General features: G+C 38.6%; 1 protein-coding gene across 3 annotated transcripts in view; it reads right to left on the minus strand.

The window, feature by feature from the left end:
* The window catches only part of ZDHHC17 (zDHHC palmitoyltransferase 17), a 137,196-nt gene that overhangs the window by 61,912 nt on the left and 49,059 nt on the right, over positions 1-26,225 (minus strand). The window contains exon 1 of one of the 3 annotated variants that reach the window (XM_074325388.1): positions 18,835-19,109. The exons of the other annotated variants lie outside the window; for them this stretch is intronic. Coding sequence (XP_074181489.1) covers positions 18,835-18,927 — 93 coding nt within the window. The 5' untranslated portion in view covers positions 18,928-19,109. Of the gene's footprint in view, positions 1-18,834; positions 19,110-26,225 lie in introns of those variants that run through there. 3 annotated transcript variants of the gene reach the window in all.

Consider the following 26,225-nt stretch of genomic DNA (forward strand, 5'->3'; position numbering starts at 1 on the left):
GTTGGGGGGAAGAAATCAATAAAATTCTAGGGCACATACATGTTACCTACAAAACACATGTTACCTGCCTGCCTTTGGTGCATAGCCCATATAACAGGTGAATTAGCAAACATTAGGGCTTAAACATATACTTATGACTTGCATTGCAAACGTCTGCTGTTGGGTATCATTCTAACAGGGTGGACTCTGATTTTAAAAAAGCTAAATATACTTAATTATATAATTTTGAACTGCTGAAATTTAATTCCATTAAATGTGTAAGATTAAAGTAGAGTACTATATAGGGTTGCTAACAAGAAGATAGGAAAGGAAAACAGGTCTCAGTAGATGACTCATTTCTAAGTCCTAACTAAAATCAATGAGCCAAATATGAGACCTTCTTAAAACCTGAGGGAGTGGTTAATTAAATTCTAGGAATACCACAAGGATTTTTAAAAATGAATATTGATTACATACAATGAAAAGACAGAATAAGTATAAAACATATAACCAAGTGAACAATGAAAACAAGGAAAACCACTAGCCACCCAAAATTATAAAACTTTCTTTAAAAATGTATTTAGTTAAAAGTGCCAGCAGATGGCACTACACTAAAGATAGAATCCTTTACTAACTGATTCAATGCACCTTCTTTAAGGGAAGATTGGACAAAAATGATGTAGTTATGTAACGAAAAAATTTCAAATAATTTTTTTCAATAAGCAACTGATGTCTTCAAGTTATGTACTCTGCTGTGGCCCCTGATCCCAGGCGAACAGTATATGAGTGTTGCTTCTAATAAAGAGTCCAACTTGAAGCACACATTCTTTTAATGGCGTGGTACTGTTTCCCCGAAAATAAGACCTAGCTGGACCATCAGCTCTAATGCATCTTTTGGAGCAAAAATTAATATAAGACCCGGTCTTACATTAAAATAAGACCGGGAAGACCCGATCTCACATTAAAATAAGACCGGGTCTCATATAAGACCAGGTATAATATAATATTAATATAATACCGGGTATAATAAATATAATACCAGATCTTATATTAATTTTTGCTCCAAAAGACGCATTAGAGCTGATGGTCTGGCTAGGTCTTATTTTCGGGGAAACACGGTATCACCACTGCCTCAATTCAAACTATCAAATTAACACTGCTTTCCAACAAATTTTAGGCTAGGAAAATGTTCATTATCTTTTAGCATCTTTAAAAACTGGTTTTCACTTGACTTCCTTCTGGCATTAATCCATATGTACACACGTATTTGTAACAATATGCATATAAGTTTGGCACACATTTTTTCTTTCCACAGACATTTGATGAACAAATGCCTACATGTATATTTTCTCCCTCTCCTATCTTTTTAAAAATGAACTTCATTTTTTAGGATAGTTTAAGATTTACAAAAACAAGGCAGAGTTCCGACATTCCACACATCCAGTTTCCTGTTATTAACATTGAACATTAATATGTTACATTTGTTACAATTAATGAGCCAATATTGATGTTATTCTTAACTAAAGTCTATACTTTATTCAGATTTCCTTAGTTTTTACATAATGATTTTTTCAGTTCCAGGATCCCTTCTAGGATGTCACATTACATTTAAATTATCATGGTTCCCCAGGCTCCTCTTGGCTATGACAATTCTCAGACTTTCCTTGTTTGTGATAAACTTGACAGTTTTGAGAACTAATCAGGTATTTTGTAGAATGCCCCTCAACTGGGATTTGCCTGATTTTTTTTTTCATTAATAGACTGGAATTATGTGGAACATTGTTTTTTAATGTACCTAATTTTGCAAATTTCTTTCAACGCTGCTATTCAATCTTTATTTGCCAAATGTTTATATATTTTATGTAATCTGTAATCATAGTGCTCATATATTTTATATTCTTCCCTTTCATATTTCCTAATGCCATTACACATAATTTTTATAAGTACTACATTGCTTTTAACCACTGCAAAATATTTAATTAAACTGATATATTGAAACATACTAAAACATTTCCCAATCACTGAACATTCATATTATTTTTATATTTCCTAACTAAACTCATGTTACTTCTCAAGGCACATTCTTCTTTGTCTTGCGCTAACATTCTCTTCACCACTAGACCATACGCTATGGCAGGGCAAGAATCCTGTTTTAATCATCTGTGTATCCCAGTGCTTAGAACACACAGAGCATGGCATAATATTAGTGACCTTAAATGAAATGAAAGAATAAATGGATGGATTATTCTTCACTAAAAAATACTTTAATATTTCTTTTTTTTTAACTGCAGTAAACTTCCTGGACAGGAACTCTTAAAGGATATGAATATTTTTATGGTTCTTGATACAATATCTAAATTGTTTTTTGCAAAGGGATTATGTTTATAATCCCACCAATATGTGATTAACCATTTTTCCATAAATTCACCAGCACTAGGTATTTTTAAATTGTCCCCTAATTTAAACAGAAATTTCAACTTTAAATATATTTTCCTATTCTTTTTTTTTTTTTTTTTTTGAGAATTTCCTGTTCCTATTTTTTGGCCATTTTATTCTGAGTCCTGAAATCGGTTTAATAATTTTGAATCAGACTTTTATGTATATAGAAGAAGCTCAGATATTAATCTTTTTCATATTCATCTAAATAAAGATTTCTGTTCCATTTTTAGAAGTATTTTAGCTTGCAATATGCTTCAAGGAACATACGTTCTATAATAACATACATTAATCTTCTTCTTGGACTTTTTTGATCTTAACTTTTATATTTAAATACTACTGTAATCATTAGTGCGACCCATCAAATATTTCCAGCTCTCTTCCCAAGCACATGGTAGAAATGTATGTCCATGGTCCCTTGAAAGTTCAGTGTGTCCAAGTGATTGATTGACTTTTGTTTTTAACCAGTAGAGACATGATGCTTTCAGAGAATAGGTTTTAAAAGCCAGTATGCAATTCCTCACTCTCACTCCGCCATGGAAACTGGCAATGTTCCAGACAGTAGATGTCCAGTCCAGGTCCGAGAGCAGCCACTATCCAACCTACAATGCAAGTGTGCTGAACTACTAACATTTAAACTACTAAGATTATAGGGTTGCTACTGCAGCAAAACGTAGTTAATGGCGATTTATACAACTCTGAGAGTTATTCTGATATGTTGTATGCAGACAGGGATCTACATAAACCATTTTCATTGTATTTGGAGATGGTTATAACTAGTATAGCAGAGTACTGCTAAAGTTCAGATTTATCTTGTATCTGGACACAAGGTAAAATAGAATCTCTTTGATTTTTTTGATGATCTCTTTGAACAGTCTAAGAATAAAATCAAATCTGCAAATAAGTGTAGTCTTTCATTTCCATGGCATTGGCAAAAACATCAAACACAATATTGGTAAAAACAATAATAATAATAATGACAGTACATCCTTAGTCCTTTATATTTTTGTCCATTTTAAAAAGGCAATGCTTTTATTATTTCTCCACTACTTATAAAGTTGTTCAATTGTCCTTATTCAAACACATCCCAAAGAATGAATCACTGCATTTGGATGTAAATGCCCACTTGACCACCACAACCCTTGCATTAGAGAATATGTCCAATTTCATATTTCACAAGATTAATTCCCATTTTTATCCTCCAACTATAGAATTCTGACTAGCATTCTTTTAATATATTTCCTAGTTGGACTGATAATGGAAGTCACCTTCGCTCCCTCCGACCCTTCCCACACACAGCCAACTCTTCATACCAGCAGCCCTAACTCAAGGACTGGCCACATTTCCAACTAGGCTCAGAAAGCAGACACAGAATGCCCCATGTCTGGAACATTCTGAAGAAGTACCTTTTAGAAGTTGCAAGTTGTTTTACTTTTTTTAACCATATAGATCAAGTGCACATGCAAATTACTTAATTTAATTACCAAAATGCAAATATAAATGGCAAAGAAACACTGAAAATCCTAAAAGAAATGTACAAATCCCATCTTGAGATCCAATTGAGAATAAACAAAGGCACTTTTGGCATCTAGTCCAGTGGGCAACAGAGAATCAAGCAGGAAGTTTTGTTTGAGCAAGAAAGTAACGTCAGATATGCAATTTTAAAAGATAATCTAATAATGTTTTCCTCTTCACCACTTCAATATATTCTTCCTCCTTCCTGTACTATTTACTAAACGCATTTCCAACCAGCAAACGTCCAACCCATTCAACCTTGACTCAGGGTCCCAAAATCTCAGGTGTAACTAATTAGTTACCAAGTCTTAATACTTTTCTCAAAACAAATCCTTATCAGTCCCCTTTTCTGTTTTGACTCTATAATATTCTCTCAACACATTGCAGTCCACATTGCTGTTCCAATCACTCCCCTGCTTAAAATCCTTAAAATCATGCAGATAGGGTAAAATGAGAAAATTTCAGCAATTCTACAAAATCATATGAACTGGCCCCAATTTACTTTTTCCAGCTTTAGTATCCACTGTTCCCTTCTAAGCATCTGATGTGTATACCAGCCATTCCAAGAAGTCATGTACTTTAAAAAATCTCAGTATCTTTTTGCTCATGTTAGCTATTCTATTCAGAAGGCACACTCCATCTCAGGTTTGGAAAACTTTTACAGATCCTTCAATTTACAATTCAAATGTCACCATAGCCATCCTTGTTTCCCCTCAGGCAGAGTTAACTGTCCTGCTCTGTGTTCCCACTGCCATGCAAACAAATTATTACAGTACATGTGTTAGTTTCCTTGTGCTGCTATAATAGATTACCACAAACAACAGGAATTTATCATCTTATAGCTCTGGAGGTCAGAGTCCAAAATCAAGTGTCAAAGTCACAAAGTGGAGCAGGGCCACACTCCCTCAGGAAGCTCTATGGGAGAAGCCACTCCTTGCCTCTTCCAGCTCTGGTGGGCTTCTGGTATTCATTCCCTGGCTTGTGGCGACCTCACTCCGATACTCAAGGCCAGCATCTTCAAATCCCTCTGGTTTGTTTCACACAGCCTTCTCTTCTGTGTGTTCAAATCTCCCTCTGCCTGCCTCTTATAAGAATACAGTGGTACCTCGGTTTTCGAACGTAATCCTTTCCGGAAAAGGAAGAACGTTTGAGTTCTGAAACATTTGAAAACAGCCAACAGCTAGGCCTCAGGGTCTTGCACTCAGCGGAAGCTGCGCGACATGTTGGACTTCCGAAGCATTTACTTCCAGGTTTACGGCGTTCATAAACTGAAATGCTCATCAACGGAGATGTTCGAAAACCGAGGTACCTGTGATTGCATTTAGGGTCCACCTGGATATTCAGCATAATCTTCCCAAGACCCTTAATTTTATCATCCCTCATAAAATCTTTTTCCCTTGTAACACGTAAAATTTCCAGGTATTAAGACTTGATATCTGGGGTTGTGTGTGTGTGTGTGGGGGGGGGGGGGGGGCAGTATTCTGCCTACCATAGGATGGGAATAAAGTTGGAAAAGTGAGAAGTAAAGGGACCAAGTTCATAAGGTTGTAATTTTCTCTCGGCTATCAAAATCTCAATCACTGGCAATATTAACTGTTGGCTCTCTCATAGAAAGCATTTTGAGAATTCTGAAATTCATCCCATGGGAATAAAGACTCTCTTATGACCAAACTTTAGTCCAATTCCTCTGAGCTCTCTTTCCAAATAGGCCTCAACCTTGGTCCCCATCCTTACTGGGACTGCACAGTCCAGCTTTAACAAGAAACCTGCTAGTAAGCCAGTTTAGAGAGAATTTCCCATCCTTGATATGTGATCACCCTGGCCTGCCTTCAATTCTGGTAAGATTGGTTTAGCAAGAATCCCCTATCCTTGATGTCTCCTCTTAGTATTTTCCATCCATTGACCTTCACTCTGCTTGTTTATTTAAATCCCCAATTGTCCTTGTTATGTTTGGAATTGAGCTCAGTTCCCTATTGTAAAAATATCTAAATGAAATCCATTTTGACCACTTTATCTACTGTCCAGCTCAGGTTTTCTTTGACAGATCCTCCCTCTCTAACATTCTCAGGTGCAGAAGAGATACTCTCCAGATCACTTCCAAAAATTCCTCAGCCCCTGTGCCAGTGGTATAACCCTGGGGCTGCTTGTGCAAAGCAGACGACTCTCTGTTAAGTTTCTTTCAAGGTGGTTCAAGCCCATCTAACCTCTGAAGTGTGTGGCCCATGGAAACACTGTTAATTCAGTATCACTGGACACACAGAGGAAGCTCTTGTTTCTGGCTCCTCCATTGCAACGTTATTTTATATCTCTTACCTTTATCCTTCCCCAGTAAAGCAGCAGCCCCAGGCTTTGGGCCTTCAATAACTCTAAGGGACCCTTATCACACTTTTCCAAGGATTCTCTAACGCTCCACTCAGTATGCCAGGGAGGCCTAACTATTTTCTTGCGACTTAGCAGGCATCTAACCAAAGAAACATCTTCTGTCTTGAAAAGTCCCAGTGTTCCTGAGGAATCGTTTGCAACCCACATGGAGGACAATATAAACACTACAGCATTCCCTCTTGGGATGACAATTTCTTAAAGAATACTTCCTCCCATTAAAGTCTCTCTTTTTTCTTGTATAGGCTGGAAGTAACAGAGTTCCAGGGCAAATCATGGCCATTTCCCAGCAAGTTCAGCACCACTATTTATACTGCAGGAATCCTCTGTCAGCTACTGTCCTCAGCTATGAGCTCCAGGAAAAATGCCTAGATGACAAGAAAAGTCCCATTTAATATCCTATTATACACGAATACATCATAAAGTACTTATCCTTTCATACCTAGTATTTTTCACTTAACATGTTTTGGAGATTTATCTGTGCTCATACATATAAAGTTCTAGTTTATTCAACGCAATTGCTGGATGACATTCCATTATGTAAACCACACACATTTCCCTTCTAAGAGACTTTTTGTTACTATAAACCATACTACAATGAACAATCTTAATGAAAGTATCATTTGCAGAAGTTTCTCTAGGGTAATCACCTAGTAGCGGAACTTCTGGATAAAAACACCTGAGTATCTTCAACTTTACTACCACTAAACAGCTTTCTAAGGTGATTGTACCAACTTATATTCTCACTAGAAATGCATGAGTTTTCCTTTTACTATACTTGGATTTACCAGACTTCTTAATTTGGGAGGAATCTGATAGATACCAAATTATATCTTGTTTTGATACGCAATTCCATGATGCAAAATGAAAAAAGCTATTAAGACAGATGATCATCTATATCAGTGTTGTTGAAAAGTCAAGAAGGATAAGGACCACTGAATTTAGCATTATAGATATTGTGTTACTTTGACAAGGTGGGGGCATATGTATACCAGACTGAAACTGATTAAAGAAAAGATGGAAGGACAAGAATTGGGAACAGCAAGTACAGGCAACTCTTGAGTTTTGCTACAAATAGGACAATAGACAAAACAGAAGTGAGATCAAAGAAAAATATAATTTTAGTTTTGTTTTGTTTTTGGATGGCAGAAATGATTGCTAGTAGAAATTATCTGGGAGACCCAAAAACTGATGATGCAGGAGTATGAATCGAGAACTGCTGGAGAGATGCCTTAATGGGCATGAGAGGATAGAAATTAGTGTAAACAAACATATGCAGTATTTTTATGATGAAAACCACAAAATGCTGATGAAAGAAATCAAGGAAGATCTAAATAAATAGACCGACATACCACATTCATGGATTGGAAGTCGCAACATTTTAAGATGTCAATTCTCCCCTTATTGATATGCAAGTTTAACACAATTCCTATCAGAATTCCAGCAAGAATTTTTGTAGACATAGACGTTACTTTAAAATTTATATGGGGAGAAACTAAAAGAGCTAAAATAATTGTGAACAAGATGAATAAGGTAGGAATAAGCAGTCTACTCAATTTCAAGACCTATTATACAGCTACAGTGATGAAGATTGCATAGTATTGGCTGAGGGATAGACACATAGATCAACGAAAAGAACAGAGACCTCAAATAAAAACATACAAATATGTTCAACTAATTTTTGACAACAACAATGTAAAAACAATTTAACAGATGAAAGATAAGCTTTTCAATAAATGGTGTTGGAGCAATTGAACACCTTATAGGAAAATAAACAAACAAGCCTCAAGCTAATTCTCACACTTGACATAAAAATAACTCAATATTGACATCTGAACTTAAATGTTACATGTAAAATTATAAACTATAAAAAACAAAAGGGAGAAAATGTTTGGGATTTTGGCAAAAAGATCTGACTTGACACAAAAACCATTACACACACTTACACACACACACACACACACACACACACACACACACACTGGGTGCCAAAAAAAATGTATGCAAATGGACACTTTGGTCAACGTTGCTCTAGTAGTTCACTGTGATCAGAAGTGTCTGGACGCTGATGGTAACCACTTTGAGCACCTCTTGTAATTGCAAAAGTCAAATGTGACTTGTATTCATCTTTTGTTATTGGTATAATTGAGTATTACAATTTTAATACAGATTTCCTTTCTTAAAATGTGTATACATTTTTTTTTGGCACCGTGTGTGTGTGTGTGTGTGTGTGTGTATTAAAAAATTGGACTTCATCAAAATTTAAACTTATGATCCCAGAACGATCCTTTTGTAAGTACGGAAAACAAGCTACAGACTGGGAGAAAATATTTGCAAACCACAACAAAGGACTGGTGTCTGGGATATATTAGGTTGTTGCAAAAGTAACTGTGGATTTTGCAATTATTTTTAACCTTTTAAACCACAATTACTTTTGCACCAACCAAATAAAAAACTTTCAAAACTCAACAGTAAAGCCAGCACACAACCCCTCCTTCACAAGCCCTCCTGAAAATAGGCTGGCTTCAGGGTAAAACATTCTGACCTACTGTCCTATCATGCCACTGCTGGTCATTCCAATTCCTCACACCCAGTTCTTTCTAGCCCTGTTTACTCCTCCCTATGAAAGGAAAACTCTTTTTGCCTAATGATGGAGACACGTGTAAATGTTATGGTCAGAGCATTCTCCTAGGGCAAAAGCTTCCCTCTCCCTACTGCAATAGTTCTTTCGTCTCTTGCAATAATCATTTCAAATAAAGTCTCTCCCTACTAAGAAAGAAAGAAAAACTCAACAGTAAAACAATCAATTTAAAAAATTGGCAAAAGACACTGTTATAAGCTGAACTATGTCCCCCCAAAAATACATTGAAGTCCCAACTCCCAGTACCTCGGAATGTGCCTGTATTTGAAGCTAGGCCCTTTAAAGAAGGGGTTAACCTAAAATGAGGCCATCAAGGTGGACCCTAATCCAGTGTCAATGACTGGTGACCTTAAAGGAAGAGAAAACCTAGACTCGTAACACTAAGAGCACAAGTGCACAAAGGAGAAACCAAGTGAGGACACAACAATAGGGCGGCCACCTGTCAGGCAAAGAGTGAGGTCTCAGAAGAAACTAAACCTGTCAATACCTTGATCTCAGACTTCTAGTCTCAAGAACTGTGAGAAAATAACGTTCCGTTATTCAAGCCACCCAATCTGTGGTATTTTGCTACGGCAGCCCCAGCAAACTAAGACAGACACAAAGAGACATTTCACCCAAGAGCATATACAGATGGCAAATAAGCACATGAAATAATAGTGAGCATCATTAGCTATCAGGGAAATGCCACAATGATTTATCATCACATACTTATTAAAATGGGCTAAGAGCTAAGATTAAAAATGCTGGTAAGGATACAGAGATCAGATCACTCACATATTTCTGATTGGAATGTAAAACATACAGCCACTATGGCAAACAGCTTGACAGTTTCTTAAAAACATTAACATACAAGTACCATATGACCCAATAACTGCACTTTTCTGGGCATTTATCCCAGAAAAATAAAAACTTATGTTTACACAAAGACCTATACACAAATAGTTAAAGCAACTTTATTTATAATGACCCAAAACTGTAAACAACCCACATGTCCATCAATGGGTAAATGGTTAAATAAACAGTCGTACATCAACATACTACCCAGTAATAAAAAGGAATGAACTACTGATACACATTACAACCTGGATGAATTTCCAGAGAATTATGCTGAATGAAAAAAGCCAATCCCAAAAGGTTACACATTACATGATCCCACTTAAAAAACATTCTTAAAATTACAAAATTATAGGAATGAAGAGTAGATTAGTATGGGTACACAAAGGCGTTGAGATTAGTGTGGGTACACAAAAGCAATATGACAGATCTCTGTGTCCTAAAAGTGAACCCTACTGTAAAGTATGGACTTTGGGTGAAAACAATGCGTCAATCAATGTGGGTTCATCAACTGTAAAAAATGCACTACTCTGATGCAGGATGTTGATAGTGGGGGACGTTGTGAGTATGTGGGGACAGCGGGTAAATGGGAAATCTCTGGACTTTCTGCTCAATTTTGCTGTGAACCTAAAACTATTCTAAAACATAAAGCCTACTAAAAAAATTTTTTTTAAATTTTTAAGTGAATGAGGATATTCGCAACCACAGCTAGCCAGTAGCTGGCAAACGATATTCAATCAACTCTATAACTACTCTATATCATCACTATCGCATTGTGCTGCATGTTAGCAGTTTGAACCTGGATTCAAATTCAGTTCCGCCACTTACCAGCAACTTACCTTCTCTATACCTCAATAGCCTCCTTGTAAAACAGGTATAAAAAAAGGTATGAGAATTGAAAAATGAATATATGTGTAAAACTATTTAGGATAGTGTCTAGTTCATGGTTATAATTTGGTAAGTTTTAGCAATTACCATTTATTAACTATCAGATTGAAGAGATAACATGAAAAGCATACAATACAATGCTTCATACATTAAATATCAAATTAGCTTCCTTTCTCCTCCTGTAATAAAACTTTTCCTACATGTCACGCGCATATCAGAATGTGGGAGTGTTTGTCAGAATCACCTCTAGAACATTTTCAAAATATACAAACCACAAATCCACATACTAAATTAGAAACTTTGAGAGATGTGTATGTGTAGTCTAACAACATTCTCCAAGATTGTAACACTAACACATACATACACACACACACACACACACACACGTTCTTAATTCACCTAACCCATCTCTCACACAAATCCAGTTCTGATGAAGTTATTGCACACTAGTGATTAATGAGATTCAATGCATTGAAATACCACATATTTTAATATAAATTTCTTGGCGTTTCTAGGTACTGTCTAGATCAGAGGCTGGCAAATACAGCCCACAAATCAAATCTGACCCACCACCTGATTTTATATATGAAGTTTTATTGGAACACAGTACACCAATTCATGTTGTCTATATGGCTGTTTTCATACAACTACCACAGAGTAGCTGCTCCAGAGACTATATGGCCCACAAACTTGAAAATAGTATTTACTATCTGGCCTTTATGGAGTAAGTTTCCCAACCCCTGATCTAGATTATTCATATAGAATATTATTCAGTAGCTCAACTAGAGCATATAGTGTTAAGAGTGAGTTCAATGTAATTAAAGCAAATAAACAATTCTTCACATAAGAGTATAGAGGACACAAATAGTTTTGCCTGATAGAGTCCTTCTTTAAGGAAACTGTTCCTATCCTAACTCCATGAGATCTTGGCCAATTACAGTGCCTCTCCCATGACCACAGGGGTGAGCACGTAACCTAAATCAGGACACCCCATGCTACTTTTCAGTGTGGAATAAGGAAGATATGCAGACCCTCTCTAATGGTTGAGATTTGAGATGTACGGCAAAAAATATGCTGGCATCCATATCCCCACTACATTGGAAGAAAAAGCTACTCTACACTAGGAGAAAATGTAGTAAAAAGGCAAAGATGAGGCGAGATAGACGAGAGAGTCTTAGTGACATTCTCAGCTCAGGTTCCAGTTATCCTTAAATTCTACTGCACCTCTGGCATCCTGAATGTGGGTGAGCCAGTAAGTTTTAAATGGGTTGGAAATATTTGAAACCTAAGAATTCTAACACTAGTGACTTCGGTCTTCAGCTCACAGAATGGTTTATTTTATTTTCTTTATTTTCCTGAGAATGGGCATAGTTTTGGTCACCAGTTCTGTTCATCCCTCATTAAATCCTGCATAAATTAACAAATGTTCATAATCAGAAACTTATTTTTAAAAACTGAATAAAGGTTTAGTATAGTAACATCTCAATCAGTAGTTATTATTTTTCACTTGATTTTTTTCTAGTATACAACAACTGATTTAAAAAACACACAAGCTATTTGACATATATACCAAAATAAAAACAAAAAATCCTTCAGGTACATTTAGCCCTATCATCTCCATGTCCTCAACAATAATCATTGCTAATCAAAAAGATGAGCTTAAGACACTATATTTTCTGATTTACCAAAGAAAGATTCTATCATATTTAGTATGTATTAATCCTAGAAAATGGAATAATTCATTTGGCAAATTTTCAACGTTTGATACAAAATTGAAAAATACTCTGTTTAACCCTCTGTAACTCGAGAAATTAAGTTCTTCACAGTTTCTCATTTACAGAAGGCTGAAATGTCACTGTACTTTTAAATTAGCTGCCTGTAGCTTTACTTTAAAGAGTTTTTAGTAGAAGATATTATCTGATGATTGAACACTTATTACACTGGGTAAAAATTTTACTTGCATATTTTATAAATATAACATTGCCCTGACTCAATTTTTCAAAGTTGGAAGTTTAAAGTATTTGATATTTTATTCTTGAATTACTCATCTGTAATACAATCTAGATGATGCTTTGAAAGAGAATTGCACATAACCTTGATATTGAAATAAGACGTTTTTGGATAATGTGGTTGGTGGGGATTCTGTTAAAAACACATTACATCAAGACCCCCTTAACTGACTAGCTAACCCTAACCACCCTAACATACTCTTAGGATACTCTGGAGGAAAAGAGGTCCATGTACATTTTTAAATTTTTAACAAAATGTGCATGTACTCACACACACATACTCACCTTTATCTATCCTGAGGGATCTGTAGGCCTACAGTTAATCTTTTGTTATTCTGCAATGCCCTGTTCTGTATTCCCCATTACTTTATAGCCTAACAAAGTGTCAAGACCATACTTAGATGCTCAATAAACACTTCTCAAATCATAGCACACATCTTTAAGAAAACAGTGCAAAATAGGCTTGTAATAAAGAGTCCTTTGCCCATCCTCTCCTCAATACCCAGACAACTGATTTTAATTATCTTAGCTACTTAGTTGTCTACATATCTAATATATACATATATATACATATATGTATGTATATATATGTATTACTATTGCTTGAGATATTACTAACTTCTCACCACAATATCAACAGCTAACATTTACTGCGTTACTAAGTGCCAGACACAGAACTTTGTAGATATTATCTCATTTAATCTTTACAACCTCATGAGGCGGGTGCTATTATATCCCCATTTTAGTCTGGAAAATTAGCACACAGTTCAATAACATGCCCAGGACCACACAGCTGGTAAGCAGCAGAACGAGGATTTGAACTCAATCAGCATTACACTCGCATTCATACTTTTAACTTATCTGCTCTGACATCTACCCACTCTACAGTCCACTCTTAATAAATAATTTTGGGATAATCATCTCAAATTCAATAAAAAATAGTGAGCAAAATAAAACAAATAAATTGAAACAGTAAAATGGTATTTCTTGCAACCAAATATAATTTTTTGGTTCCACAGGTCAGTAATTTTCAACTTTGGCTTTGCCCCAATCCATGAGGTAACCAATTAGTTGTATCTTCATTTTATATATACTGACGCACTGGGTACTTTGCTTAAGGTATATCATTTATGAATCTAAATGACATTTAAATGACCTACAGCATTTTACTGATAGGCAAGGGATCCTAAAGACTGCCAGAAAGCTGTTTTGAAAGGTAAGAGTGTGCCAGTAACCAATCAGAATGAGAAAAACAATTTTCAAAGTAATTTTATATCTGCTTTCTGAAAGCAAATGAGTTCATTTATTATATGTATACACGTATATATCTCTACACAATAGGGCAAAACAATAGTAATGGAAAAAGGCAAAATTGCTTATAAAATCTGTGAAGACAAGAGACGTAGTAATACTTCGGTTTAATATTCTAAATAAAAAAATGAGACATAAATGTGGACAAAATTAATGTAAAGCAAAAAATGTGACCATTAAAAAAAATGAGAAACTAGAGAAAAGGCAATAGTAAAAGTTTTGAAACTGAGAAAAAAAGGAAGCGAGCAAGAGATGAAAGCCCTAGATAATCTAGGCAATCTAGTTCAAAGCTTTGAATCAGATCTCGCTGAAACAGAGAGCCCCTGTAATACTACTCTGGCAGAAGGGAGTATTGCGGCCTCATTCTAGGAAAAAGCCGAGACAGCTTGCTGAGGACGTACCAGTGGGTGAAATGGAAGACTGGGGACAGCAAGTCAGCTGAACCTGTAGACCAACACACGGTCTCCATCTCTCCGCTGAAGTCTTCCTTCTAGCCATTCTAGATGATAGGAATCTGACCCAGTTTAAGGGCTACACTACTCAATTCAGTACTTATTGGGATTCTGTTAAGTGTTTCACATGCATGTATCTTCCCAACTAAATCATTAACTTCTGGAGAGCAGAAGCTATCGTATTTATTCTCCTCTACCCATACAACCTAGCACAGTGCTATGCATCTAGTAAGTAGATGCTCAAGCCTATCGATCTTGAAAAATCACAACGTTCAATCAGAACATTAGAGTCTGAGGAAATCTTAAGAGATCATCTGGTCCAGCCTCTTTATCTTAAAAGCAAAGAAACTAAGAGTAGTTAAATGTCCACTAGCCTAAAGTCACAAACCTGGGATTAGCACTCTAATCCCCTCATAATCAGTTCATCCTTTTCCAAACAGCCTCTAATTTCTTCCATTATGATAAAATGAATAATCACCCATTTCATCAGAAAACAAAGAAACAGTACCAAGCACCAGTATTCACTACATGTCAAGAACTTTAGTAGGTTAGATTTGCTTGGCAGCCTATGTGCCTAGATCAGCGTTGACTGCTTTATAAACATTATTTAATACTCACAATAACTCTAGAGATAGGTACTATTAACCCAACTGTACTAATGCAGAAAATGTAATTTGACCACGATGATAGTAAGTGGCAGAACGTACATTCTCAGTTTGTCACCAAAGCCGTGGATCTCTTAATCCGTATCCTATATGGTGTCTCAGTGAATTTACCACAAAAATTCCAAAGTCTAAAGAGTCCATCCAGCACAGTGCCTAACCCAAGCAAGATAAATAAATGTTTAAATGACTGACTGAACAAATGGATTATTTCATTAATCAGAAAGTAAGGTTCTCTCACAGTGAATACCTCTAAAAAGGGTTCACTGTAAAAAAAAAAAAAAGGGAGGGGGAAGGTCATTGTTCATCTAATTACATAATCCCTTAAGAAAGGTTTTACAGGTGAGCAGTTTGCATACTAACAGAAAATTTAAGGAATGGCTAATTTCTTTACCCTACAAACAATGCATCTATTCAACAAATATTTAGTGAGTAACTATTTTTGTGACACAGTGTTCAATTTGAAGATGAAGAGTAAAATAAAACTTGTTCCTGCAAGGTCCTAATCTACTAAATTAAAACTCACACAAGTTTATAAACCATTCACCAAAACCAAATTAAATGTGTAACAGTCCCTTCTTACTCTGATAGAGGAAAAAGTAACATTAACTGAGCACCTACAATGTGTCAGTTCTTGAACATGAACAAAGTGTGATCAAAAACTACAGTGACTGTTTAAATTGAAAAAAAATTATTACAGTAAAAGACACATTAATCCCCCTCAAATTACTCCCTCTTGTTACGAACACATGTATCCCATCATTCTTGCCACTTTCTGGAAGTCTGCTTTCATGAGTGTCTTTAGTTGCTCTGTTATGGCTGCCTCAATGTCCTGAATCTACTCAAAACGTTTACCTTTCAAGGTCATTTTGACTTTGGGGAAGAGCCAGAAGTCGAACGGTGCCAGATTTGGTGAATAAGGTGGATGAGGACACACCATAATGTTTTTATTATATTTGACAGAAATTGCCATACCAGAAGTGATGTGTGACATGGAGTCTTTCCGTTGTGATCACAAAATACAGTAACTGCTGCTGCCAACTCACATCCAACAGAAAGACAGGGATCTTCAATATGGGAAGGACCACGTCAAACCTTAGTAACTGTGATGTTTCAACTTGTGTGGTGCAGTCAGTCGGGTGTGAGCTACGGTTGAGAGAAGGTGTGTTTTAAAGTGTGCCATCAATCATCCTCCATCATGACAATGCATGGTGTAACACATCACTTCTGGTATACGGTAATTTCTGTCAAATAAAAACATTATGGTGTGTCCTCGACCACCTTATTCACCGAATCTGGCACCACGCAACTTCTGGCTCTTCCCCAAAGTCAAAATGAGTCAGGACATTGAGGCAGCCACAACAGAGCAACTAAAGACACTACTCACAAAAGAGGACTTCCAGAACGGCTTCAGAAAGTGGCAAGAATGATGGGATAAGTGTGTTCGAAGCGAGGGGGAGTATTTTGAGAGGGATTAATGGCTATGTGTCTTTTACTATAATTTTTTTTTATTTAAACATTCACTGTATTGTTTGATCACACCTCATATAGTCTCACCTAATCCCTTACAGCCAAGTGAACTAGGTAGGCAACATCTCCACTTTCTGACGAACAAATTGAGGCTTTAAGAGATTAAGTACTTGTCTCAGGTTATTTAGATAATTAAATTACTACAAATCCAGAACTAGAACCCAAATCTGTCTGACCAAAAATCTATGTTCTCTCCAAAAGGGGATTAAAAGTATTATTATTTTATTTGCTCACCAAGGCAGAGTATGAGCTTCTTTCCAAGGGAGACTGAAAACAGTGCTTATTTTACAAGAAAAAAGAAAAGATTATCTCACTAATCCTCACAATAGCCTATTAGTTATTATTATTTCATCCCACTATTATAAATGATCAGGCTAGAATTCAGAGAAGTAGCTTGCCCAAGAATGCACTGCAAGAAAGCAGAACTATACCAGTTCTGCACCAGGTGTAGATGCAACACTAACCACAGGAAAAATGCAGAAAGACTTCAGTCCTATAGTGATAAGCTTAAGGTGCAAAGCACCTAAACTAATCAGCCCTTGTATTTGTTGGGTGAAAAGGATTGGTACATATCATTTATACTAACTTCCACTTTTAAGTATGAAGTCAATTTTCTAGTAATATCCTATTAAACGCCAATCTGAAAACTGGTCTCTAAACTTCAAGCCTACAGACCATTCCATTACAACAGGCAATCTTCAGATTTGTTACCAGCTAAAATAATTCTTAAAATACCAAACAATGTAATATTTCACAAAGCAAAAGTTTATGAAGAGAGCACAGTATGTTAAAATACACATACAATCAACATTTAAGTATTTGAAATACTTTCACAGGAATAGATGAATACAAATATTCCTTGATGACATTTTCAATGCATCATCTGAAAACTACTTTATTTCTTGACCTTTTTTAGGGCCTAAGTGTGAACTAAAAGACAGGTGCCTCCAATTCCAGTTCTGAAAATGTTACCACTTTGGTTTAAAAAAAAATAAAAAATGTGATTCTTACTGTACAGTTCTGTTTACCAGAAATCCAAAGAACCCTTTTCTATTGAGACTGTCCCAAGCATATCCCTAAGGAATTCTCTCATCTGTTTCAGTGATGAAGGAGAAGGTAGTTGAGTACTAATATATAACATGGATAAGTGCTTGTCCTGATTTGTATTTTAATAAATAATATAAGCATGCTACAAATCAAAATCCAGAAATAAACAGAATCATTCTAATGTTAAATAGCCAGGCAGAGACTTCCATGTTTGTTCACCGTACTACAACACAAAGATTGTCTGCCTCCTTTAACCTCATAAAAACTGCGGTTCTTCAGGAAGTTTTGCCACTGCCCATCCGCACATCACTGTGGATCATTAAAAACAAGAAGTGCATCAAGAATTGTTTCCAGGCCTGAACTAGCACTAGCTCAGCTATAAACTTAGAGGTAAGCAAGTACATTATGTGACTGATCCTGGGGCCCGGCACTGTTTACTTACACGGGAAGATACTCATGTGATGGGAAACATGTTGCACTATTCTCCCTGGCTCCAAAAACAAACAAACAAACAAACAAACAACAAAAAGGTACTTTGAAGAGCTAATGTGAGCGTGGGTCTATTAGCAAAAGTTTTGACCTCTCTTTTTAACTGCTTAAGGACAAATGCTCAAACAAGACATCCGACAAAAGGTGCCTGAGGGGCTGCCTATGGCATAACCTGCAAAGGACATCACTTTGCCCAAAAATCTGTGTCCTTACCCTACACTCCCCCAGAGTGAATAGACAGCGTCATTCACCCTGGCGAAGGTAGAGAAAAAATCCAAACTAGATGGGCTTCCTCCTCGCCCCGGAGAAGCTTGGGGCAGGACTAGAGACTTAAGCTTCAGTTCCAAACCAGCACCAGGCCCTCGCAGTCCGTGCACCCGCGAGCAGTGCGGCGACAGAGCAGAACCATCAACATCTCCACCTCTGTCTTCCATGCACCGCCAGACACTGCGTCCCAGAGCCCGCCCCGGACGGGCCCGCCCCGCTATCTCCTCCCCCGTTATCCGCTCGCAGCCGCGCTCGGGCCTGGCTTTGCCTCCCCGCCCTCCCCAACTTCGGCACGTTCCGCTACTCCACACACGTACGCCACCGCCCTCCGCGAGTCCGGGGAACAAAGGTCCCGGGGCCTGAGGGCGAGGAATGCGCTCGGCGCGGTTCCTCACCTCTGGATGGAGAAGAGGCACGCAGCCTGCTTCAGTATCGTACTCATCCGGGCCGTCCGCCATCTTGGTGTTAAATCCCTCCTCCCGCTGCATGCCGGGAGAAAGCGTTTCACCCTCGCGGGGCTCGGGTGAGGCGGAGGGCGAGCGCGAGGGCTAGCGCGAGCCCCGCCGGAGGCGACGCGACCGCCTCCTCCTTGGAGGGCGCGGGTCCCTGCGCGCGTGCGCGCGAGCCGGACCGGCCCCGAGCGGGAGCGCGCTCTGCTGCACTGCGCCGGGGCAGGCGGGCGGAAGGCTGTGGGCGTGGGCGCCGCTGCTGGGGGCGGGCCCAGGGCCTGAGGCAGATGTGCGCCTCTGGTTCCTCCAGGAGTGCGCCGGCCGGGGTCCAACTGAGTCATTAAGGTGGGAAACCTAGCGGCCGCTCGGAAGCGAGAACAAAGCTTTGGAGCCGCGTAGCGGAGGTCGGAGGCCCAAGCAGCCGAGGCGGCCCGCCGACCACAAGATCCACTGTGGCGCCCCGAGATCCCCGCGACCCCCTCTTAAGAGACCCGGGCGAAACCATCATCCGGCTCCAGGTACAAGGTTTGGGGCTCTCAGGCTGGAGTCCAGACATGCATCTCTCCTGAAGACAAAAGACCGGCACCCCCTTCCTCCAGGATCAAAAAGGTCACCCCGAAATGTATGCCCCCAGGGGCCGCCGGGGGAAAAGACGGATAATGCTTGAGGCTTCCTCCGAAAAAAGCCTTTTTAAAATGGTCCCAACCTGTTCTCCTTGGTCTTGAATGAACAGTAACCACGTAAAAAATTTACGCCCTCAAGGCCCATACACTCCCATCTGCTATATTTTAATATAACCCAGGAATTCAGAACTGAAGTGACTTAACTGAATTTGCTGAAATGCGAACCAGATAAAATGACTAACGCCACTTTCAAAAGCGGGTATTAGGGCTGTATTAGTGTGGGGGACATTTCTTCTTAGAAATGTACTGATGGGACAATTACAGGTTTTTAGCTATTAAAAAATTGTAGGACCTGCTGTTGGCTCAGGTGGCTGGAGCCCCTTGTGGTTACCACATTGGCCAGTGAGCTGCGCCCTCTGCAGCTAAGATTGTGAACAACTGGCTCAGCCAGAGGTTGAGCTGCCCTGGGCTGCCGCTGCTGTGGGCTGCTGTTCTGGTGTGGGCTACTGTGTGCTGCCAGGAGTAGCCGGTGAACAGCCTGAGTGGCCGGCAGCCAGCGGCCAGCAGCCGGGGAGAGCTGCTGTGAGTGGCCTACTGGCAATCGACTGCCTGGGGGGGGGGGGGGGAGCACAGGGCTCATAATCCCAGCATGGGCCAGGGAGTGGTGTCCTACACAGCTAGACTGAGAAACAACAGCTTGAACCAGAGTGGGGGTGGGAGGTGGAAGAAGGGGGGAAAAAGAATTTTAAAAAATTGTAACTCTAAATGCTGGGAGGAAGATTTTTAGCAGAGATCATGAAACATGATCTATTAGAGATCCTGACACTTAACCTATCTCGCATTAAAGCCAAATCAGCCAAAGACAATCAGGAGGAAGCCTGCAATCTGCGAACATCAGATTTATTTGTCTATCAGGACGAAGGGCACATCAGAGGAAGTGTGGATACCACCAGAAAAGGGAGGATGAAGCATCTTCTGTAAGGTTTAGGTTCCCGCCAACGAAGTCAGGAGTGTCTAGGGAGAGCGGGTATCAATTCTGGATTGGATGTTGTTTCTGAGGCGGGATTAAAAGCGGAGATTAACCGGGGATTGGATGTTATCATGAAGAGAGAGCCATTTATTAATTAGCTATGCTCAGTAATAAATGAAATCTCAAAGTGGGCCTGGATGTCATTGGTAAGAAAGCAGTATCACTCAAAGAAGGGTGGATATGGCATTTTACAGCTGCTGCATGGCAGTGGGAAAAACAGGGTTCTCTGATAACTTTGCAACTGGTTTTATTTGTGTCTATCTTCCCAGGACTGGTGCCTTTTCCCATTTCAGTCTGAGCTTATTTTCATTTTTTTGGTCCAGACCCAAACCCAAGAACTAGACAGAATTAGAAGTCTGCCTTGGATGCTCCAAACTGCTTTCAGACACATTTTAATATGGACAGAAGTTATTTTCACTTCAAGTTTCATGTTGCCCCTCCTTACCCTTATGTAATGCATTTACTGGGCGTAGAGAGAATATGGGACTAAAGAATGGAAACAGTGAAAAGTTGGGAGATGGAGTAAAGAAGGTATTGAAGTGGAGTGGAGTGAAGACATTAGGCATGGAGAATGGAAAGGATGTTTCATGGGTGCCTATGTATTAGGAACATGGAGGCAGAAGTATGATGAGGAAATTTCAAAAAGTGAAGATCTTGATCCTTGGCTCACAAAGGTCCTCAATGGAAGGATCAAGGGCCAAATTCAGCCAGCAAAAAATGTTTCATTTGGCCCACATGGGAGTTTTCCAAATATATTTTCAGTAGATACCAAAATTCAATAAACCAAGAGATTTTTACCTTAAAATCTAGATTGCTAGTTTACCTGGAAAACATGAGAAATCTGCTTCACTCATTTTCATTACCTGCCTGGCTGCTGTAGACATTTTTATTTGTAACTTCTGAGAATTCTACAACTTAAACATAGAGAAAATACTAAAAGTAGGTGAAAAAACTTGAAACAATTCAACTACAGTCCATATCTGCCTTGCTTATTTCTGTAAGACTGAAATAAATAGTTATTACATGAAGAAAGAAAGAAACCAAGAACAAGAGCATCCATTCTTGCGAAAATATGTTGAAGATGAGGCTTGGACGGTTCAGTGTGGACCAAAATGAACTCTGTAGATACAATCAGAGGCCATTTTGGTAATTACAGAGTTCTTCACCCAGATTTGAGACAATATATTCAAGGTACCGTAAAGGACAGTCAAGACAGTGGACATGTCAGTGAACACACTGGCAAAAGAAGAACATAGAATTATGGAGGGATGCAGAATAGTTGCTGAAAGGGAATAAAATACAAAGAGAAGAACTATGAAATGGATTTAGAAGCAGACAGATTGAAAGGAATAGGAAATTATTGTACCGATGTGGATTCATATGTAACTTCAGAAACTACTGGATCTAAAGACAGCATTAGGGATCATCCAGTTCTAGTCCAACTCCAACATTTCACAAGTTGGGGAATTTGAGAAAGCCTCTTAAAGTCACAGAATTAAGTGGTAGTTGAACCATGTCTAGAAACCTCTTTTTTTCCATCTATTACTCTTGCCTCTACCCACATATTTTCTGTTATAATTATGCTCAATGAATTATTATGTAGTTCATTTAATAATTACTTATTAAACATTTGTCCTGTGTAAACGTTAGAATTAGTACCTATAACACAGAGATAATTTTTAAGATACCACTCAGATTGTATGACCTAGCTACATGCTGTTCAGTAATGATCATCTTTAGAATTCTAATCAAATCTATTAATCGTAAGATTTTCCTATAAACCATTTCATAAATTTCTGTCTCTTTAGAATTGTGGACTCTAGAACCAAATAAAATGCTGACTGCCTAGAACTGGGGTGGGGCAAGGGGTTGCTATTTTAACAAAAGAAAGCAAGCACATATAGCAATAGTCTACAATCCTATTTTAAGTGAAATAAGGATAATATTTTTGTACTCATATTCTGTATGAATCATTGATGTGGATAATATCAAATTAGAGAATTAAAGGAAATATGTGGAATTTGACATGTGTCATAGCCAACTTCTAAGAGGGCCCCCAAGATTCTCATCCGGTATTCACACCTTTGTGTAGTGTCCTCCCACACTAAATACGGCTGACCTGTGCAACCAGAAAGATACAGCAGAAAAATTGTGTGTGACTTTTGAGGCCAGGTCTTAAAAGGCAGTGTGGCTTCTTCCATGGTCTCTCTTGAATTGCCAGCTCTGGGGAAACCAGCCACATGTCATGAAGACACTCATGCAGCTCTATGGAGAGGTCCACATGGCAAGTAATTGAGGTCACTTGCCAACAGTAAGCACTGACTTGTCAGGCTTGTGAGTGAGCACGATTCTCCAGCCCCAGTCAAGTCCAGCCGACATCCTGACTGAAAGCTCATGAGAAACCCTAAGCCAGAATCACCCACCTAAACTACACCTGGATTCCTGATCCTTAAAATTGTGTGAAATGTGTTTATTTTTCTAAACTGCTAAATTTTGGCATAATTTGTTATACAGCAATAGATAATTCATTATGTAAATAATGAAACCCCTGAAGTCATTTGCAAAGTTGTATGTTTATTTGATGAATACGGTAGGATCAAAACATTCAACCTGATTTATTACAACTGTTTTTTGTTGTTTTAATTTTTTTTTTTTTTTTTTTACTAAACTTTACTCCCTTAGAAAGAATGTGTAATGGATTTTGTTGTTATTTTTGTTGGGGGAGGGGAAGCTGTGGTATTCAAATTCTTCCTTTCCAGGGAATGTTGGAAGACTGAGCTAGCTAGACATATCACTAAAGAGTAGAATCAGTGTGAGTGGCTTGGGGGTCAGCCTTTAAGGACCATCAGAGTCTCTTGTTAAAAAAAGAGAAAGAAGGGTGGGGAGGAGGAGAGAGAAGAAGGAAGGGGAAGGAGGGGAGGGAGAATGGAACTTTGTGTTGAGAAATAATGAGGATTTGAAACAATAATGTATACCCAGGGTGCCAAAAAAATGTATACACATGACTTGTATTCATCTTTTGTTATTGGTATATGTTGAGTATTACAGTTTTAATGCAGTTTTTTCCTTTCTTAAAATGTATATACATGTTTTTGGCCCCTCTGTATATTGGAAGGGGACTGGGGAGAGAGGATTGTCCAGGTGGCAAGAGTATGGATTGCTGGATCTGAACTTGTCTAAGGAAGTGTCCTGCTGCCTGGAAATATGAGATGAATGCATACAGTGAAGAAGAGAAGATTCCACTGTGAGGGCATGTGCAGTGCCCAGAAGTTTCATGGATCAGAGCCCTTGTGAAACCCAGGGCTTCCCTTCAATCTGTATGTGGGAGCAAATTTTTCTTCTTAAGCACCAGCGTTCCATCACTTTACTACACCTTGGGAATAACTCAAGGTATGGCCATGCCAGAAGGTGCCACTACGGTTTACTCTTTGCCTTTGACCCTCATCTTCTGCAATATTCCAGAGCACCTGTAAGCACAAAGGGACCCCCTGAGTACCTGCAAGTTGGGAGATAGGAGTATCTGAGAAAGGCTTCATGGAACAAGCTTGAGATCCTCAACTAATACAGTGATCAATGAAAGCCCTTCTTATATCCATATGCACATGTTTTTTCTGGGGAGAGCATCCCCAGCTTTCATCGTATTTTAAAGTGGGTATATGATCCGAAAAAGTTTGCTCAAATCTAGGAACATTTCAAATGTAAAATCCACGAACATTTCAAATGTAAAATCCACAGTTTTAGAAGTATTGCCTCCTTTTACATTAATGAACATTTTCACTGGGGATTTTTCTGTATTATTTAAATGACATTAATTTATACGAGTGGTTTATAAATGATAATCTCCATCAGAACAGGATTGTATATACCAATCCTATACATAATACTTAGCACACTGCTTTCTCCAAGTAATTATTCCATAATTATGTGTTAAATGAATGAAGAAGAAAAAAAGGAAAGCATATATGATCCTACGTAGGACAAAATTCCACATCATTTATTTCCCCCAAGGGTAAAAAAGGTACAATTAGACCAACTTTGTTAGGATTCAGATAGTATGTTTGGTTTAAAATAGAAAATGATCCAGAGTCTGCTGGTTAATCTGCATTCCCCTTTCTCCCCACTGCCCCGCTCCCAAATCCATTCTTTGCTCTTTTCAGCCTGTGCTTTAGCCAATTGATCACCAAGGACTGCATCTCCTAGAAGACATGGCCCAGGTGGCTGCTGTTTGGGTTTGACAGATGGGAGGAACTGGCAGAAGAAATAGGTCAGAGTATTTCTTCCCAATCCCCTTCTGTTTTGACAAGGCACCTGTGTCAGCAGCTTCATTCCTCTAAGATGACAGTACCTACTTGGTGATCCCTCTTCTACAGTCCCGGCTGTCAGCTGGCTCTCCTCTCCATGTGCCCTCAGCCGGAGGGTATGGCTTGTTTCTGGGTGCCTGCCATCCTTCACTTGTCCCCTTAAACCTACCCACTTCACTGTAAGTAGTACTTTCATTTGCACTTGTTCCTTTGGATCATGTGGAAGGAATTCTATTTCCTGGAGGGGCCCTGGCTGATACACATTTTATGTGCCAGTCACTGTTTTAAATGCTTCAGGACATTATTTCATTTAATCCTCACATGCAGCCTAAGAAGTAGGTACTGTTAATATCTCCCTCTTACAGGTCTGTTATCCCTTTACAGTGAGTTAACATGATGGCTATGTAGGATTGTAACAGGGAGTCTGTAGACATCTACATGCTAGGTAGTTTGCAAACAACAAATGATGCATCAACAGTCCCTGGAATCAAATATGTAGATAATAGCTAATAAGCCATTAGATTGATATATGCTAGTTGATTACGTATCATGACTAGGTATGACTTGTTGCTATAAAATTATTTCTCTGACCCCAATGTCAAATGCACTGTTAACTTTTCTATGACAATTCAACAGTCCCAGAAAACTGTTTGTAATTCACTATCTACATAGTATTTACAATTCATCGCAACTTCAAAAGGAGATGAAGTTAATTCATATTGAAAATAAATCTTTTACATCGCTACTAGTAGGCAATGAAAATAGTTGAGAGAAGCTTTATGCCATAGCGCTCTGTGAATTAGGGGGAAATATGGAAAACTTAAAACATGTTTTCAATGATCTCCCACAGATTTTCCCATCTTTGCCCATTCTCTGCTTGCCTCCTATATGCTGCCATATAGTTAGTATCATTTATGTTTTACAGAATGACTACACATTCTGCTCTGCACATCTTCACTGACCCAAACCCACACTGAGAACAAATTGGTGTTTCTTATACTTTGTTTTAAAAAAAAGAAGAGAGCTTTGATTCAGCTGTTGTGACACATGAAGGAACTGGCCCCAACTATGACACCCACTCTCTTGTTATCCTGAATCTAGGGCAGAATGCTGTTATATTTCAGGCATGCTTGGCTTAGGGCTGGAAAGGATGGCAGTCATGGTGCTAATATGTCTTGACTCACTATATTGGACTCCTGCCACGGTTCCTGTTCAGGAGGATATTAAAAGAGCGAACTTTTATATCGGGGCTTCATTAGGATAGTATGGATGTATGGTAGCTGTTGCAGGCTTAGACTGTGACCAGGCCACTTCCATAATGTTCCCCAGCATTGCTGTCCCTAATCTCTTGCCCAATTTCCTAGTCCATCATTGGAACCTAAT

This window comes from Rhinolophus sinicus, linkage group LG02, assembly GCF_036562045.2.
Source record: "Rhinolophus sinicus isolate RSC01 linkage group LG02, ASM3656204v1, whole genome shotgun sequence".
Taxonomy (NCBI): Eukaryota; Metazoa; Chordata; class Mammalia; order Chiroptera; family Rhinolophidae; genus Rhinolophus; species Rhinolophus sinicus.